Source organism: Trichosurus vulpecula, chromosome 1, assembly GCF_011100635.1.
Source record: "Trichosurus vulpecula isolate mTriVul1 chromosome 1, mTriVul1.pri, whole genome shotgun sequence".
NCBI lineage: Eukaryota > Metazoa > Chordata > Mammalia > Diprotodontia > Phalangeridae > Trichosurus > Trichosurus vulpecula.
The window spans coordinates 521,364,778-521,381,992 of NC_050573.1; the positions used below are offsets into that span (position 1 = coordinate 521,364,778).

The 17,215-nt window shown below is 46.4% G+C and overlaps 1 protein-coding gene across 2 annotated transcripts; it reads left to right on the plus strand.

Annotated features, from left to right (window-relative positions):
• The first annotated feature begins 320 nt into the window (after positions 1–320).
• Positions 321–8,980, plus strand: ZNF629 (zinc finger protein 629). 2 transcript variants are annotated; one of them, XM_036741958.1, is made up of 3 exons: positions 321–482; positions 3,405–3,513; positions 3,687–8,980. In XM_036741958.1, exons 2-3 carry the CDS (start codon positions 3,441–3,443, stop codon positions 6,155–6,157), a joined length of 2,544 nt encoding a protein of 847 aa, XP_036597853.1. In that variant the 5' UTR covers positions 321–482; positions 3,405–3,440; the 3' UTR covers positions 6,158–8,980. The 2 variants fall into 2 exon arrangements, with proteins under 2 accessions (XP_036597853.1, XP_036597854.1); XM_036741959.1 differs by lacking the exon at positions 321–482 and having other exon boundaries at positions 3,367–3,513.
• Positions 8,981–17,215: the final 8,235 nt, after the last annotated feature.

Below are 17,215 nucleotides of genomic sequence, written 5' to 3' on the forward strand. Positions count from 1 at the left end.
CAGATGGGTCAGATATCTAGTTTTCTGGAAAATGTTGCCATGCCCTACTTAGAAATGAGAAGAATTGAATCTGGAAATATTTTCGAGTGTTTGAGTTTCTCCTTAAGTTCCGTCTCTCGCCTCTAAAAGTCCTCAAGCTCCTGCCTCCAGACCTAACTCTTTTCTTACAGTATAAGAGTGAGTACCGATTCCCAGCCCCGACTTCCACTGTTCCCCTTTTTTCTGGTGGTGTGGGCAGTGAAGGGTTAAATCCCATAGAGCTGGCGCTCTGACTCCAGGCTAGAGGGGCCCGGGAAGCTGGGGTCACTTCCTGCTCCGTCCCAGTCACCCTGAACTGGTCCCGGGTCCTCAGACTGGGATCGCCCCCTGAGAAGGACCCCAGAGTCCTCAGCATCTAGCCAAAACCTTAAGGCAGGATACTTAAGGGGTTAAGTCCCCTGGGGCTGTATCCTGCCTTTCAGCTTTTCCCAGCCCCCAGAGCCGTGAGTTGGGGACACCTGGGTTCATGGGAAGTGGGGGCGGTCGAGAGGGGCCTGAGTGGCCTAAGGGGGAAAGACAAAGAACCTAGGAGGACTGGGAACCTGGACACCTGGGTTCTGGGAGCTGTTTCCTCTCCTCATCCTGTTCCCCTGGGTGGGGGGCGGGGGCTGTTAGGGTGGAGGGAGAGAGGGAGAGTGCTAGAGGATTCTGGGTAGAGAAGAGGGGGTCTAGGCTGATGGGGAGGACTAGAGGCTTGAGCATTCTGGGAAAATGGAATTAAACCTAAAGAGGGACTAGGGGTTACAGGGCAAGGAACCCTTTCGTGCTTCAGTTCTGAAAGAAGACCTGGGTTCTGAGAAGGGAGCAAGGATTCGTGGTGGCGTCAGGAGCTGTGGCAGTAGATTGGAAGATTTAAGAGGAGAGAATTGGGTTGGGGGGCAGAACTCCTAAGTTCTGCTCAAAGAATCATGTGTATTGGGATGAGTCAGGGCCTGGAGGTTAGGGTGTCTGAATTTTCCTCTCTCTGTCCCTTTTCCAGGGTGACCCTGAGGATGATTCCTTCTCCTTTTTGTGTTTGTTTCCCCACCTCCTTCATTTTGGGGCTTCCTTACAAATAGAGAGGAAATCAACTAGGCTCTTTGGGATCTTTTAAGGGAGAAATCAGAAAAGCTTTGGGGGCTCTGGTCATCCTCCTGCTCCTTTTTTGTTTTTTAAATCATTTTCTTCCTCAGGTGGACCTGGTGATTGCCTGGAGTCACCTGACTTATTACTTAGGTCCAATGCTGCTTTCCACTAACCCTTTCTTTTCCATCCTGCATCAATGATTCTGATAATTCCAGTTCATATATATGTGTATACATATATACATACATACATATATATCTCCTGCCAGTCCATCCTCTGGATACAGATTGAACCCTTCCCACTTCTTCCCAGAAGTGCTAATATGCAGCAAGGCAATTAGAAAATCTCTCCCCAGGTTTGTAGAGTACAAGAGTTGGGGAGAGGATGGTAGGGAGTTATCCTGTCTCTTCTCCTGTCTTCAGATAGGGTTACCCTTTCCCAAGCAGCCATCAGTTGGAAGCTTTTCTTAATCTAAGAAAAATATCTTGAAGGATAAAGAATTGCTTCATAAAGCCTAACCTTCCTGCCTCCTACTTACTTTCCTTTGTAATATTTTCTTTGGGGTCTGCCCTTTGTAGAGCAGAGAAAAAAAAGGTATAATGCAGTCAACACAGCCCTCTTCCTTTCCTCTCTAATCTCTCAGCACTTTTTTCATTACCATTCTTCTTCTTTGGATGCTCCAAGATTTCCCAAGAACACTTATACATAGTCTATATCTGGGGTGTGCTGGTAAATGTTTAACAACCGGCTCTCTGAAAACAACAAAAAACTTATGCTTGCCATGTTTTTAAGTTTAATCTGCATTATTATCATTTTCCCCATCAGTTTCTCAAGTCTAGACAGCAGAGCACTAAATCAGGCCCTGATTTGAAGCACAGGCTAAATTCTGAGGTTACAAATGCTCACACTGAAAATGTGATAAATAGGCATCGCTGACAGGTGCTGGCTCCAGTGTCCCACTGCCTATGCCTAGCATTCCCCTCCCCCTCCTCCCCAAATTCTACCTCACCATTTTTATAGCCTCTTTCCCATTCTTATAAGCAAGCATCATCATTTGTTTTTGAGTTATAGTTGGCCATATTTATCTTTGGGGCCACTCCGACCCCCTTGATCATTTTCTGCTATCCTTATATAAAATCTCTTATTCAAAGGCATTGAATCAGACGTATTTTGGAAAGTCTTAAAGGCAAAGCTGGAGTGTCTTGCTCCCTAAGTATCATTTGAAGAGCTAGCATCGTACTTTCTTGACCTCAGGAAAAAAACTTAAGAAGGGATATGAGGCTGTGAAGAGATTTAAGTGGAAGTTATTTCATTTTTATCTTAATTCTGGCTCTTCATATAATTTAATCCTATATTGGAGCAGCAAATAATTGAAATGTTACCTAGATATGAAACACTTCTTTAGGCCATGCTGTTCTTTCCCTGGCTTCCAGGAAAGTCTGTTCTTTTCCCAACTCAGAAGTATACTTTATTCAGTCTATGGAAAGTGGTCCAGGAACTGCCACGGGAGTTCTCTCTCTCTCTCTTTTTTTGTTTTTTGCCTTCCTTTGGCTGCGCTTAATAAGCTCGTCCATTTACTTCTGAGCGGTATAATTGTACCTTCCAACTGCAACTTCTCCTGCTCTGCTTGAGACCAGCAAGCCAAACCCGAGTCTCTTCCTGAGCTTGTCCCAATACTTGAATAACGGGGAAGGGGGAAGTACTCCTATACCGTTGGAAAACTTGTTCTCCCCAAGGCAAGTGATCTTTTTTTTAACCTTTTAAATGTCAAAGACAACCCCAGCTCTTTCCAAGGCCTCATAAAGGAAGCATTTATTGGCCTTAATTAGCAGCTCTATTAAAGAAGAAAAATTAGAGCCTTAATGAGCTTCCTTGATTGGTGAAATAACAGGTTTACCTTGCCTGGTTTCCCAGCCCCTAGGCATCTATGGTGTGGGGTGAGAACCTCATATTCTCCCCTCCCCCACCCCACTGTGGGAGGTCTAATGCCTTCTAAGCCCAAAACAGAGTTCAAAGTATTTATGCCTAATGAGCTTTTAATTGGGCTTCTTAATTTACTTTACTGGTTTCCTGAAAAACCAAAACCTAGATCAAGAAACTGGCCCAGAGAAAAGAGAGAATGAGAACCAAAGAAATGGGGCGGAAGGGTATTGAGACCTGAGGAAGGGAAAACTGAGCCTCAGAGAGAATGAATATGACCAAAGAATCTAACTTTCAAACCCAGTTAAATCCTTCAATTGTCTTCTGTGTGCAAAATCAGTTCCCAGCCCTGTCACATTCTCATCTCTTTCCTTCCCTAGGGTCCCTTGAACCCCACACCGGCCCTGATTTCTAGGATGGAGCAAGGGGCAGAGTTATGGGGCCCAGATCTCCAGGGCCCCGAGGAGAGCCTGAGAGATGGTCATAAAGGTGAGGGGAACAAGAAGAGAATCGTGGTCCTAAGACAAGAGACAGACTGGGGAGTAGATTGTCAGGGTTCTGGGAGGGGAACAGGTCTAGGGGAAAATCAAAGGGATATATTGGGTCTGGACCCCTGAATTCTGAGAGGGATTGGAGTCTGGATTTTCCCTTTTCTTTCATAGGTGCTAGAAGTGAAAATGAGGAGGAGAATCTTCAGCCAGAGGGGTCAGGGGATGAGATGCCTTTGGGAGACCCACCCCATAGTCCAGAACTCAAGGATCCCCCAGAGATGCCCCTGGAGGAGATTCCTTTGGATAATCCAGCCTCTGAGTCAGTTCCTACCCCTTCTGATTGGACCAAGGCCTGTGAGGCAGGCTGGCAGTGGGGGGCCCTGACTACCTGGAACAGCCCCCCAATAGTGACAGCCACTGAACCCAGCCTTCGTGAGCTGGTCCAGGGCCGGCCCTCAGGGGGTGACAAACCCTATATCTGCAATGAGTGTGGCAAGAGCTTCAGCCAGTGGTCCAAGCTGCTCCGGCACCAGCGTATCCACACAGGAGAACGCCCCAACACCTGCTCTGAGTGTGGCAAGAGCTTCACCCAGAGTTCCCATTTGGTACAGCACCAGCGTACCCACACAGGTGAGAAGCCCTACAAGTGCCCTGACTGTGGTAAGTGCTTCAGTTGGAGCTCCAACCTGGTGCAGCACCAGCGGACACATACAGGGGAGAAGCCCTACAAGTGCACTGAGTGTGAGAAGGCCTTCACCCAGAGCACCAATCTAATCAAGCACCAACGTTCTCATACGGGCGAGAAGCCCTACAAGTGTGGTGAGTGCCGCCGTGCCTTCTACCGTAGTTCAGACCTCATCCAACACCAGGCTACCCACACCGGCGAGAAGCCCTACAAGTGCACGGAGTGTGGCAAGCGCTTTGGCCAGAACCACAACCTTCTCAAGCACCAGAAGATACACGCGGGGGAGAAGCCGTATCGGTGCACCGAGTGTGGCAAGAGCTTTATCCAGAGCTCAGAGCTGACCCAACACCAGCGCACACACACTGGTGAGAAGCCCTACGAGTGCCTAGAATGTGGTAAAAGCTTTGGGCACAGCTCCACCCTCATTAAGCACCAGCGTACTCACCTCCGGGAGGATCCCTTCAAGTGTCCAGTGTGTGGAAAGACCTTTACTCTTAGCGCGACACTGTTGCGGCATCAGCGCACCCACACGGGTGAGCGACCTTACAAATGCCCTGAGTGTGGCAAGAGCTTTAGTGTCAGCTCCAACCTCATTAACCACCAGCGCATCCATCGAGGGGAGCGGCCATACATCTGTGCCGACTGTGGCAAAAGCTTCATAATGAGCTCCACTCTCATCCGCCATCAGCGTATCCACACAGGTGAGAAGCCCTACAAGTGCCCTGACTGTGGCAAGAGCTTCATCCGAAGTTCCCACCTCATTCAGCACCGACGGACCCACACTGGGGAGAAACCCTACAAATGTCCTGAGTGTGGGAAGAGCTTCAGCCAGAGCTCCAACCTTATCACCCATGTCCGTACCCACATGGATGAGAACCTCTTCTTGTGCCCTGAGTGTGGAAAGGCATTTGTGGATGCAGCTGAGCTGTTGCAACATCGAATAATACATGGAGGTGGAAAGCCCCCTTCTGGGGGAGCTCTTGGGGATGGGGCAGAGCCAGCCAGCCCAGCAGGAGAGAAACCCTATAAATTCTCAGTGGGGCTTGGGGAATCAGCTCTGCTCCCACCACCTGGAGCCAAACCACACAAGTGTTTGGTGTGTGGTAAGGGCTTTAATGATGAGGCTATTTTTATGCAGCATCAGAGAATACATATTGGAGAAAACCCATACAAAACCACTGATGGCACAGACCGTCCATCGCCCCACCCCTCTCAGCTCCGCCCCCAGAGGACCTTCCTTGGGAGGAAATCCTATCCAGGTGCTGAGAAGGGTGACAGCGTGGACCATATTGGACCAACCCCTAAAAACCTTGAGGGTCGAGAAAGCGTCAGTCAGAGTTTGGAACTGCTCTCCCCAAAATCCTACATCTGTTCTCACTGTGGGGAAAGCTTCTTGGACCGTTCTGTGCTCCATCAGCATCAGCTCACCCATGGAAGTGAAAAACCCTACGTATTTCCTGAGTATAGGACTGGTGTTGGGGAAGGGGCAGGACCCAGCCCCATCTTGAGTGGGAAACCCTTCAAATGCCCTGAGTGCCAAAAAAGCTTCAGCCTCAGCTCTGAGCTCCTGCAGCACCAGAAGGTCCATGCAGGAGAAAAGCCCTATAAAAGCTCCTCTGTTCTTCTAGAGCACCTCAAGAGCCCTCTGGGGGCCCGACCCTACAGCTGCTCTGTCTGTGGCATATCTTTCCTGGACCGTCTGGCCCTCATCCGGCACCAAGGGAGCCATAGCCAAGAAAAGCCCCCCACACCTGGGGAGAACCTCCCAGAACCAGCCACACTGCCAACGAGCCAGGATGGGGAAGCATCCCCCATGACAGAAAGCAGCAGTCAGTGTGAAGTCCCCAAAACCCAACCAGGAGAGAAACCCTATATATGTCCTGAGTGTGGAGAAGGCTTCACAGAAACCGCAACCCTTCTCCTTCACCGGGGCAGCCATCCTGGTGTCACCCTATGAGACTGAAGTAGGAGGCATGGGGATGCTCTCTGTCATGAGAGGAAACACCTTACTGCCCTATTAAATTATAGGGGGGAAGGAGAAGAAACCCAATAAGATTGTAAGGAAAGGAAGGACACTTGAGAGAAAATCATTTCTACGTACGCATCAGTGATGGGAAAACCATGCAGAGTGGGGGGGGACCCTTTATAAGGCTGTAGAGAAAAAAACTGTTGGGGGTAGAAACCCCTATAAATGTGTAGGAAGAAAACCCTATAAGTCTGTAGCAGAAAAACCCTATAAATTTTAGTCAGAAAAAGCCCTATACAATTGTAGGAAGAAAGCTCACTATGTCTCTAGACATCCCTATAAGACTGTTGTGAAACTATAGGGTTTAGAAAGGGAGGGAAAATACTATAAAGCTCTTCAGTTAGGAAACCCCTAAAAAGGTGCAGGGAAACAGCTTCTCTCCAGTTGTGGAATAGCCTCCCTCTCTTTCCTACAACATTATCAGAGGAGTCATCTCTTAGAATCGATCGTGGAGGATTCTTTGGGGGAAATCCCAGTGAAATTGTTGGGGAGAGGGGCAGGGTCAGAGGTCAGGGAATTACACTAAATTATGATGGAAAGAGAAAGGGAGGCCTTCTGAAGAAAATGTACCCTTGTTAATGGGCTGTGGGGAAAGCTTAGACAAACCATTAAGCAGGAAAACCCCAAGATGTCTACAGGGGAAAATCTTTGAAATGGTAAGAGAGAAGTCTTATAGTGGTGGGAGGATCCTATAAAAATAGGAGAAAAGTCCTATTTTGTGGGGGGTGGAGGAAAAGAAGAGGGATATGGGGATCCTATAAAATAAAAAGAGAAAAAGCTAAGGCCTTTGTAGAAAAAAGAGAACCCTAAAATTGGGAAGGTAAAATACTTGAGTAGGGTGGATGGGAAACCTCTTTCTAACTATGAAGCTTTTTGGGGGAAGAGTTCAAAAATTCCAGTATAAAAATATTGGAAGGTCCCTATAAATCTCAGGAGACTGTGTAGAAATAAGTTTTTTCAATAAGATTCTCTTGGTAAAACTGAAGCCACAGCACGATATATTTTAGAAGAAACTTTGTTTCCACTGTGTTACCAAAATCTTATAAGAGTAGTGGCAAAACCCCACAGATGGTGCCCTGACCAGGGCTTCTGAGGTCTCCTCTCCAGGGAAAGATTCCAATTTTCCCCTCCCTGTCCTTCCCCTTCTCAGGTTCTGAACTTCTCCTAGGAAGTTCTTCCTGATGTCTAACCTCCATTTCAGTTGCTGCAGCAATAGCCCATTTCCTCTTGTTCTGTCCTCTTATGGAGAGAAATAGCTGCTAATCATCCTCCAAAGAATAAAGCCCTTTAGAGACTTGAAGCCTGTGACTAAATTCTCCCTTAGTCTTCAAACTATAGCCACCTCTTGGTTACCTGTGGGGAAGAGAAGGACAGACCTTAGATGAATGAAATTTGGATTATCCAATGACCTGATGCTGATTTTCCACCCAGCCTTTTATAAGAGCTGGGTGGAATAGACCAATGGACATTTCATCATTATTCTCTACTCTTGCCTTTCTCAAATGTCTACTAAGCAAAAGATTTTCCACCCTGTAGTAATCAAGAGTTGGCTGTAAACCAATCCCCCCCTCCTTTTTTGTCCCTTATGCCTTTAATCTCCTAGTGTTTTCCTTTACTCCCAGGCTCCCAGGTGCCTTCTGGGGTTATGGGGCTCTGCAGTGAGGTGACTTCTACATGCCCTGCCTTTTTTTAGGTAGCTCAGTACTGTGTAACCAAAAACCTTAGAAGGGGAAAACCCAAAGAAATAAAACTTTGCTTTCTTAGAGGGATCCTCTTCCAATTTCTAAGAGAATACAAATCATGTAAGCCTACAGTAAATGACCTTGTAATAGGGAGGTGGTTGGGGGTTATATGACTGTAAGGGAGCTAACTAAATAGTTCAAAGGAGACTGCCCCTGAAATAGATAGGGGAAGATTCCCCTTTTCAGTAAACATTGAGGAGAAAGGACTTTGTTAAATGGCACGAGAGAATTCAATCCTTAAAGTCTTAGCCATAAAACTAAGGCTCCCTGCTGTATAGAGCTTGAGAAAAAGTCCTAGGAATTACTTCCCCGAAGGAAGCTACAAAGCTATTAAGGAAACTGTTAAGCTCTGGGGGAGAAGGCTCCTTTTGGGGACGTAGGTAAAAAATTTTCTCTCCAAAACGCTGCTTCACATGAAGTTATAAAACCCTGGGAGTCTGTAATTGACTGTAGAAGGAGCACTAAATTATATGGAAAAGAGCCCACTTCTACATTTAAAACCACAATGATCATCCCAGACATACTGGAGTGGGCAAGCCCTATAATGTTTCAATAAGAGGGGGTGCCCTGTAGGATAATTGTAAGGATAAGCTATTATAGATTTACATCCCTCCCCCACAGAAATGCATACCTTTAAATTTTAAGCAAGGTATGAGAAAAGACCTCCCCTTTGCACCTGCATGGGGGATAAATTCTCCAAAACTGAAGGGAAGAAGAGAAGTGCTCAAGTCTAGAAGGAAAAAAAAATTCTTTAAACCAGTAGAAGCAAAAATACCCTATAAATTGTAGAGATAAAACCTTTGTAAAGCTAGGCAAAAAAGTATCCCCACCCCCTTAGTAAACAGGAATGATAAGCCCTAAGGAGCTATAGTAGGGGAGACCTTATAAATTATAGTCCAGGGGAAAGTCCTGTAGGGGAGAGCAGTAGCTGAGGGTAGTTCTCAGAAACCAGCCCTATGAGGGCTGTACTGTAGGCTGTGTAGAGGAGATAGGGTGTAGAATATTAGGGTGATCGCATGTTATAGGGTTGGGGGGGGAGGGATTGGGGTCTTCTCTCTAATACAGAGTTTAGGGTGGGAGCCTGATCTGGTTGGGATTTGGAGTTTTCAAGGCAGAAAGGGGGAAGAGGTCAGAGAGCCTTTTGGATCCAATCCTTTCAATTCCTTTTCTCTCCCCTAAACTTACTCAGTCCTATACATGGATCTCCAATCCCAGGGCTGGTGACTTTCACTGTTCTATTCAGCTTCGTGTGCTCCCTGCTGCCCCGAGCATCTCCATGGCTTGGATGGGCAGTCACACCATGGCAGCGTCATTTCCCTGGCTTTGCCCCACCCTAAAATCAGGAACACCAACTTGTTATTCTTTATTGTTTTCCATCCCAGAGCTAGCTACATTTAAAGATGGGGCAAATGAGTGAGCTTCAGGGAAGACCATCCTTACCTGATCCATTTTGCTAGCTCCTTGTCATTCCCCCTCATTCTAGTACTGTACTATTGGACCCCCAGTAAAATGTCACCAGCAGAGGCCAGGGTGAGGAAGGAGCCAAGGTGATTCAGCATGCTGGAGATGTCAGTGTAAGGAGATGCTGGAAACTGACTTGGAAGGAGTGGGGTTTAGAGGGTCTTAAGGAGATAAACTGGAAGATTTCAGAGCTATGAAATTAGGTGGGAACTTGCTAGCACTGGGGAGGCTGAATGATGGAGAGACCCGAAACCATCAGGGCAGTGAGGTGCAAAGTCCTTTAACCATTGTTTGAGGTATGGTGAACAGACACCAGACCCCATAACCCAGGTCAGGGTGACCTAGCTTTCCCTCACTGCCCTGTGGCTCCTCATTTTCCAGACCAGTGGGCTGGGAGGGGTCCCCTCCTTTGAGTGTTGTGTGTCAGAAACAGTGTTGTGTCGCTGGTGGTTGTGTGGAGTAGCTGAAGAGAATAAAGGGAATGCGATTTCCCGAGTTCCTCCTGCCTCTGTCTCCTCCTTCACCCTGGAACAAATTGTACCAGTATTCCACTCTCTCCTCAGGACCAGCCACATCTGGGTGTTCTCTGCTGCTGGTGCCAACGAGGAACCTTAGACTTGACATTGGCACAAGATGGCTCAAACAGGAACTTATTTGTCCCCAAGCTAAAAGCTAACCTTGCTACTTCCAAAGGTCTAGAAGGGCCAGAAAAGGCAGAAGTTAGTGCTCTTAAATCAAAGCCCCAGTGCCAGGTTTGAATTTTAAGGAAGTGGTGTGAATCACAAGGACCAGACATTAAAGGAGGTGCCCTGGAGACAGTTGGAAACATCAGCCCCAAAATATAAGTTTGTGATTATTCACAAGCTCTATCTAGGAGTGAGGTGTTTTAGTTCAACAATCCTAGGCCCTACCTCTCATCTTTATAACTGGAGAAACCAAAGGAAGGGAAGGGATATTGCCTCACAGCAGCTTGGAACTCATGTCCTGGTGTCTTGACATCCAGGAGTCAAGTGTCCACCTTTTTGTTTGACATACTGCCTCAGTCCTTATGACTGTTACCCAGATTCTCATGCATTTGATTGTAGAGGAAGGGTCTTTGGAAGAAATCGGAAGAACTGCCCTTCCACCTTTGAGAAAATGAACTGGAACTTCAAGCCCTAGACTAAGCTGACAAAATCTGACCCTTTCCTGAAGAAAGAGCTAGGTGAAATTCATTGCTTCCATCATCTCCCTGTTCAGTGTAGTACATAGCTATCTCTCCCCTGATGTATTGTCCTAGAACCCAGGTTTAGTCTTCCTAAATCCTGGTCCTGTCCCCCAGTCTAGGGTTTTTGTCTACCTTTTTACACTCCATTACTGCTGCTCTGGTCATTCTCAAGAAATAATCCTTCCCACACCTGGTACAAAGAATATTCTTAGGTGGGAGAAGATCCCCCACCCCTACCCCCCACCCCCGCCCAGGTCCTAAGAAAAGAAGGGAAGAGTCCCTTAGGGAATCCACACAGCTGGTACCCCAACTCTGTTTTGGTGGTATTACTGAGCCTCCTCCACTGCCCCTTTCCAGTCTCTGGAGGGGCCTAGAGCTGAGAAAGAACATGGGCTAGTCACAGTAGAGCCCAGGAAAACAAGTCAGGGCCACCCCAACCAGACACTGGAGAAGAATGCCTGCCAAATACTTTGGGGAAAAGTACAACCATCTCAACCCTGCTACAAGTAAAAAAACCAAAAAACCAAAAACCCTAAAAGTAATCTTTGAGCCTGAGGTAGGAGTCGCCCAAATAAAATGTAAAGTGCTTATGTGCCTGGCACTGTGCTAAGCACGGGGGAATCCAAAGGCCCTTGGCCTGCAATACAGTGGAGACAACAAGCACAAACAACAGGATAATTAGGAAATGAGGGAAAGCACTCAGATTTGCAGGGGCTGGGAAAGGCTTTCTGTAGAAAATTGGGTTTTAGTTGGGGCTTCAGGGAAGTGAGTAGTTCGAGATAAGGGGAGCATTTTAGGGATGGCAGACAGCCAGAGAAAATGCTCAGCTGAGAGATGGAGTATCTTTTTCTAGAACAGCCAGGAAGCCAGTGTCAATGGATGGAAGAGGACATGGTGGGGAGTGAGGTGTTAGAAAACTGGAAAGGCAGGAGGGAGCGAGGTTATGAAGGGCTTTGACTACCACAGGATTTTGTATTTGATCCTGGAGGCGACAGAGAACCACTGGAGTTGGTTGTGTAGGAGCATTAGAGTCCCAAGGGTATCCTGTAGCTCTATCCCAGTCCTGGTCTGGCCCCAAAACCCAGGGCTTTCCTTCCAGTTGAGACAAACCATTTCTCACCTGTGCAAAGTCCCTAAGGATGATATTCACTTGACCTAGCACCAGAGGAGCTAAAGCTGGTAAGCCCCAGGCCTTGAAATGTGTAAGAAAAAGATGTTGCCATCAGCACTAACCTCATCCTTCACTAGGTGTGGCCCTTCTCTTGCTTTGACTGGCTGGGTCTTCAGCTGTCTCCCCAGTGTGAGGCTGATCAGTGTCACTACCGTCTGGATTGTGGAAGAAGGAAAAAGCTTCAGGCCTGGAGGCCTCCTTTCTCCAGACTACCCTGTCCCTCCCTCAGCCTCTGTTCCTTCACCCTCTGCTGGCTTGTCTAGTTTATCTTCTCCCCTTCCTACTAAAATCCACCACCCTTGTGGGAATCAGTATATGTGGGATGAGAGGTGATTCACTGCCACATGGTAAGGGTAGTGGTGACCATAAGAATTGTGTCCTAACAAGATCTCCTTACAGAACAGTGTAGGACACTAGATCCAGGTAGAGAAGCCATGGGCTTTTCTTTTCCTAGAGTACTCTCAGAAGATAATTTTTCACCCTCACCAGCTCGAGATTAAGTAGAAATAGTTTTTTTTTTTAATTTCTATACGGTTGGCTGGCATGAGGATGTCAAGGCGTTTCCTTAGGGTGCCTCAACTGGATCTCCTCAGCCAGAAGTAAAAACAAAGGGGTGAAGCTGGGTATTAATGCCAGAGGGAAAGGTTAGAGTTGAGCCGTGGAGTAAAATTGTAGTGGCATTAAAATCAAGACTGAAAAATAGCCCAGGAAGGTGCCTGATCTCTGAGACAGTTTCCTGGGCTACAAAGCTTCCACCTTAGCAGGGAAGAGACATCAGCTAATTCATTAATTAGGGTCTTGTTTAGCCTTTTCCATCCACTGAGCATGGGGGATCAGTTAGAACTGGCTTAATTTCTGCTGTGTATCAGCAGTTGATAACTCAGGTTTTCTAGGATAGGTGACTCCGCATTTTCATAGCTGGATGATCACAATCCAGATCCAGTGTCTCGGCTCATAGAAAGAATCATAAACAGGTTCATAGATTCATTTCTCCTCCTTGGTCTAGCAGCCTCAGTCCCAGGTATAAGTAAGCCATTTGCTGTGTTGGGTGGGACCTGGTCTGTCCACTTGCTCAGGCTCCAGATGACGATAGTCATCGCTCAGTTCAAATTTCCTTCCTAGTTCCGCATTTGTGCTCTAAAAAGTAGATAATATGGTACAGTGTGAAAACAAATCTATGCTTCAGTCAAAGAACCCAGGTTTGAGTTCTGGCATTCTAGCGTGACCTGCATGATAGCGGGCAAGCAACTGACTGGCCCTTCCTGGGTTCCAGTTTTCCCTTATGTTAAATGAAAGGGATGGAGTAGATCTCCCAAAGCTCCTGCTAGCTCTGAAATTGTTCTAAGGCCCTTTCCACATCTGACTTGCTTTTCATAGAACATTCTCCACTGGATCTGGGAACCAAACCCTCTCATGTCTATTTAGCACCTTAGCTAATTTCCTGGTATGGGCCACTCCCCTTCCCAGCTTCTTGTCTGTGAGTCAGAAATCCAGACAGAGAAGTATCAATTTAAAGAAAAATTCAGACATTCAGTTGTAAACTCATGTTAACTTTGGCTTTACTGACCAAATTCATTATAATAATCAGTATTTAGAGTAGGAGTCTTGCGGATATGACTAGAGCTCAGAAATTCCTGGCACTATTTGACCTTGGGTGAATTCCCCTCTTTGGTCTTGTTTTTTTTTTTTTTCTTCTCTTAGAAATGGGTGAAATGGTCTCTGAGTCCATTTCCAATCCTAACACTTTATAAGTAAGTACCTTCTACATCCTTGGCATCACTGCCTTAATAAACGCATCCCATAACTCCAGTTCACCAGGCTGACGTCTCACTTTCCTCTGATGTATTGGTCTTGCTCTTGTTCTCTGCAGAGGTTTTCAGAGCAGTTTCGCTACTGGGATGGAGGACTTCATGGCCCCTGGCAAGTAAGGTTCAGGACCCAAAATAATAGGGATGATCCCAAAGGATAATTTTGGGAATTGAGAAGGGTGAGGTTTCAGCTGTAGGTGGGAGTCTTTCAGAAAATGAGGCAAATCTCTTTATTTTTCCATATCTAGTTCAAGAAATAGACCACTGGCGGTTTATGAGAGGCACCACCATAGCATAATAGACTTAAGACTGGAAGGGACTTTAGAAATTATCTAATTATGATGGAGGAGACAGGAGTCAGGCAACTTAGACTCAGTTCCTGACTGATGCCTGTTTACTGTTTATTGCTCTTTTATTTGCAAGTTACTTCTCCTCTTTGTTTCTGTTTCTTTCTCTGGAAAATAACAGGGTTAGACTAAAAGATCTCTTAACTTCCTGAATCAGCCACTTAAGAGGAGCATATAATCTTATAATAATCATGTGTTTAATTTTTTAAAATGAAGGAAAGTGCAAACCATTTTTGATACATTTTGTTCTGACATACCACTTCTTATAAACATTCTTTCCATGCCACTCTGATCCAATGCTTGTGTCATTTCAGTCATGTCCAACTCTTCCTGACCCCATTTGGGATTTTCTTGGCAGAGACTGGAATGGTTTGCCGTTTCCTTCTCCAGCTCATTTTACAGATGAGGAACCTGAGGCAAACAGGTTGGTTAAGTGACTTGCCCAGGGTCACACAGCTAGTAAGTGTCTGAGGCCAGACTTGAACTCATGAAGATGAGTCTTCCTAATTGCAAGCCCAGTGCTCCATCCACTGCACCATCTAGCTGCCCTTTTCTGTTATTGCAAATTTAATACTTGAGAGACTACAGTATTCCATGATAGCCATATAACATTACCGATTTTTTTCTGGGGTGGGGGGAGGGTATACACCTGTGATTTCACTGATGTAAGGAATCCCTCGTGAGAAGCTTCTGTCCAGTTCTGCAGATTCAGCGACCATTCTGAAATTTATAGTCTTAGAGAGTTGTCTGAGACACAAAGGTTTAGTGACTTGTCCAGAATCACACAGCACGTATTAGAGATGGGACTTGAACCTAGATCTTCCCGACTTTTGGGTCAATTCTTTATCCAATAAACTGTGATGCTTCCCTTTTGGGGGGTGGGATGGATCTGGGCCTATGATTTCATTGGTGGGGTGAATGCCTAGTGAGGAAACTTCCCTTTCTTTACCCATGAAGAGTCAGCATGGTGTTATGAATAAATGGCCAGCTTTGGAGTTGGGAAAACTTGGGTTAAAGTTTTATCTCTGACACATGTCTGTGTAACCCTAGGTAAGTAATCTAGCATCTTAGCAACTCAGGCAACTCTATAAATTGCAGATCTGCACCAAAATAATACTGATCTTCAAAAGTGGGACCACTCAAGAAGGTGCTTGGGATTAAGAGCCCTGTGCAGGGGTGGGGACTATGACTGTAGAAAACTGCGTCCTCTCCTAGGCACAGGGCTGAACTGCTTTTTAAAAAAATCTGTTCTAAGGAATGGCCCAGAACCACCCTTTTAGTCTTTTCTAGGCTTTTTGTCCCTCATAAACGAATGTGCTGTAAAAATAACAGGTATCTGGGGCAGCTAGTGGTGCGATGAATAGAGCATGGGCCCTGGAGTCAGGAGGACCCGAGTTCAAATCTGCCCTCAGACACTTGACACGCTACCTGTGTGACCTTGGGCAAGTCACTTAACCCCAATTGCCCTGCCTTCCCCCCTCCAAAAAAAAGGTATCCATAAAATGTCTTTAAAGCCCAGTGTAGTTCTCCAAAGGTAACCCAAGCCATCCTCTTCTTACTGTTCTCTGTGGGCCCAGCTAAGATGTAGAGGACCAGCCCTATGAGCTCTCCTCCGACCTGCATATAATCTTTGCCACACTATTTTCAGGACTTCCTGCAGTTTGTTTAATATTTTGTGCCCTCCACTTCACCGTCCCCTTCCACTGCCCTGCAGAACCTCTCTCCAGGCCGACCTAGCACACCAGCTCTTGAAGGTAAACGATCTGACATTCACGGGAACTGCAGACAAAGCTTCCATGCTTCATCCGCACCTGCTGATTCGCTGCCAACATAGCCAGAGAGCTGGTGACTGTCTCTGACCGGGCTCTCTAGCAAGAGCTCCCACGAAAATTTCAGTTTGGTTCAAAACCAAGCTAATCCACTGGGTCAAGGGTACCCATGTGTCCCCTGGGAGAAAAGCTTCAGCTCGAGTGCCAGTTGAGAAGCCCTCCTGTCCAGTGTAGCAAACATTTCATTGTCTCCCCCCATCTGCTGCCCCACTAAGGCAGCAGTAGAACAAGTAGCCCTTATCCTACCTTGACACCATCCAGAGCTTCAGAATCAGTTTCAACCTGGCCACTCATGATGAAGGACAACATATTGAGGAGGGAACTAAATTAAGTACATAAACCAAGGTTTCTATAGCAATACTTCTTGAGAACGCACACGGGGGACTAAAAACAACCCTCTTGTGCCATTTGATAATAGCTAATGAACTGTGGGTTGTGGATCCTTGGGGCAAGTAAGGGAAGGAATCCCTGCCACCTCAACTGAGACTGACCTCTGAGGTCAAGGGAGTGAGAAGCATAGGCTAGGGAGAGAGAAAACAGAATTTTCACTAAAATTCTCTTTCCTCAATAAATAACATTTCCACAGTTGTCTGGATTCAGTCACTCCAACTTGATAAATCACAGAAGGCTCAGGCAGTTTCAACTCTTCAGCCACTGGGCAGGAAAATGACAGCTAAGACCCAGCAGCACAGGCCTAAACATGAGTAGTTTTCCTTCTGGATGGTTTCAGCCTACTCGACAAGCCCTCGGCAAAGCCAGGAAACCTGAATCCTAGGCCCATGCCCACCACACTATCTTATTCTGAGACCCAAGGCAAATGATTTGTTCTTTTTGGGTTTCCTCATTTATGAAATGCCCACTATGTATAATACACCCCCTGCTAACATACTAGGAGCTGGGCAGACACAAATGTAGCATGATTCCTGCCCTCCAAGAGCTCAGTTTTGTAGGGGGTGTTAATGTATGTACACACTTAACTGTGATAAAATGAGAATGTGAACTAAGTGCACCAGAGTACAGAGTGCTAGATCACTTCCAGCTGGAGGGATTAAGAAAGGCTTCATGGAGAAGGGAACATCTGAATTAGACTCTGAAGGATGAAACAGGACATTGCCAAGAGGTAGAGATGGTAAGGAATTCCAGGTACAAGGAAAATGAGCAAAGATACAAAGAGGATGAACGTTACTTCGTTTGGAAAGGGTAAGGGACTAAGGTGAGGTGTTTAAATTACAGGCCCTTGAATGCCAGGGTGGGGAGTTTGGGGTTTATGTCCTAATGGTTTGTCCTAGGCCCTCTTCTCTTCTGTACTTTCTTCACTGATGCTTTCATTTACTCCCAAAGGCAGATGATTCCCAATCTTCCTCATCATTCCTAATAGACCGGCCCCTGAACTCCACTCCCACATCCCCCTCTATCTATTGGAT

Excerpts from the sequence above, each read along its gene's own strand:
- ZNF629 (XM_036741958.1), top strand. The coding sequence starts at position 3,441 with ATGGAGCAAGGGGCAGAGTTATGGGGCCCAGATCTCCAGGGCCCCGAG. Across the intron at positions 3,514-3,686 it reads CCTGAGAGATGGTCATAAAG|GTGCTAGAAGTGAAAATGAG; the intron begins GTGAGGGGAACA and ends TTTCTTTCATAG.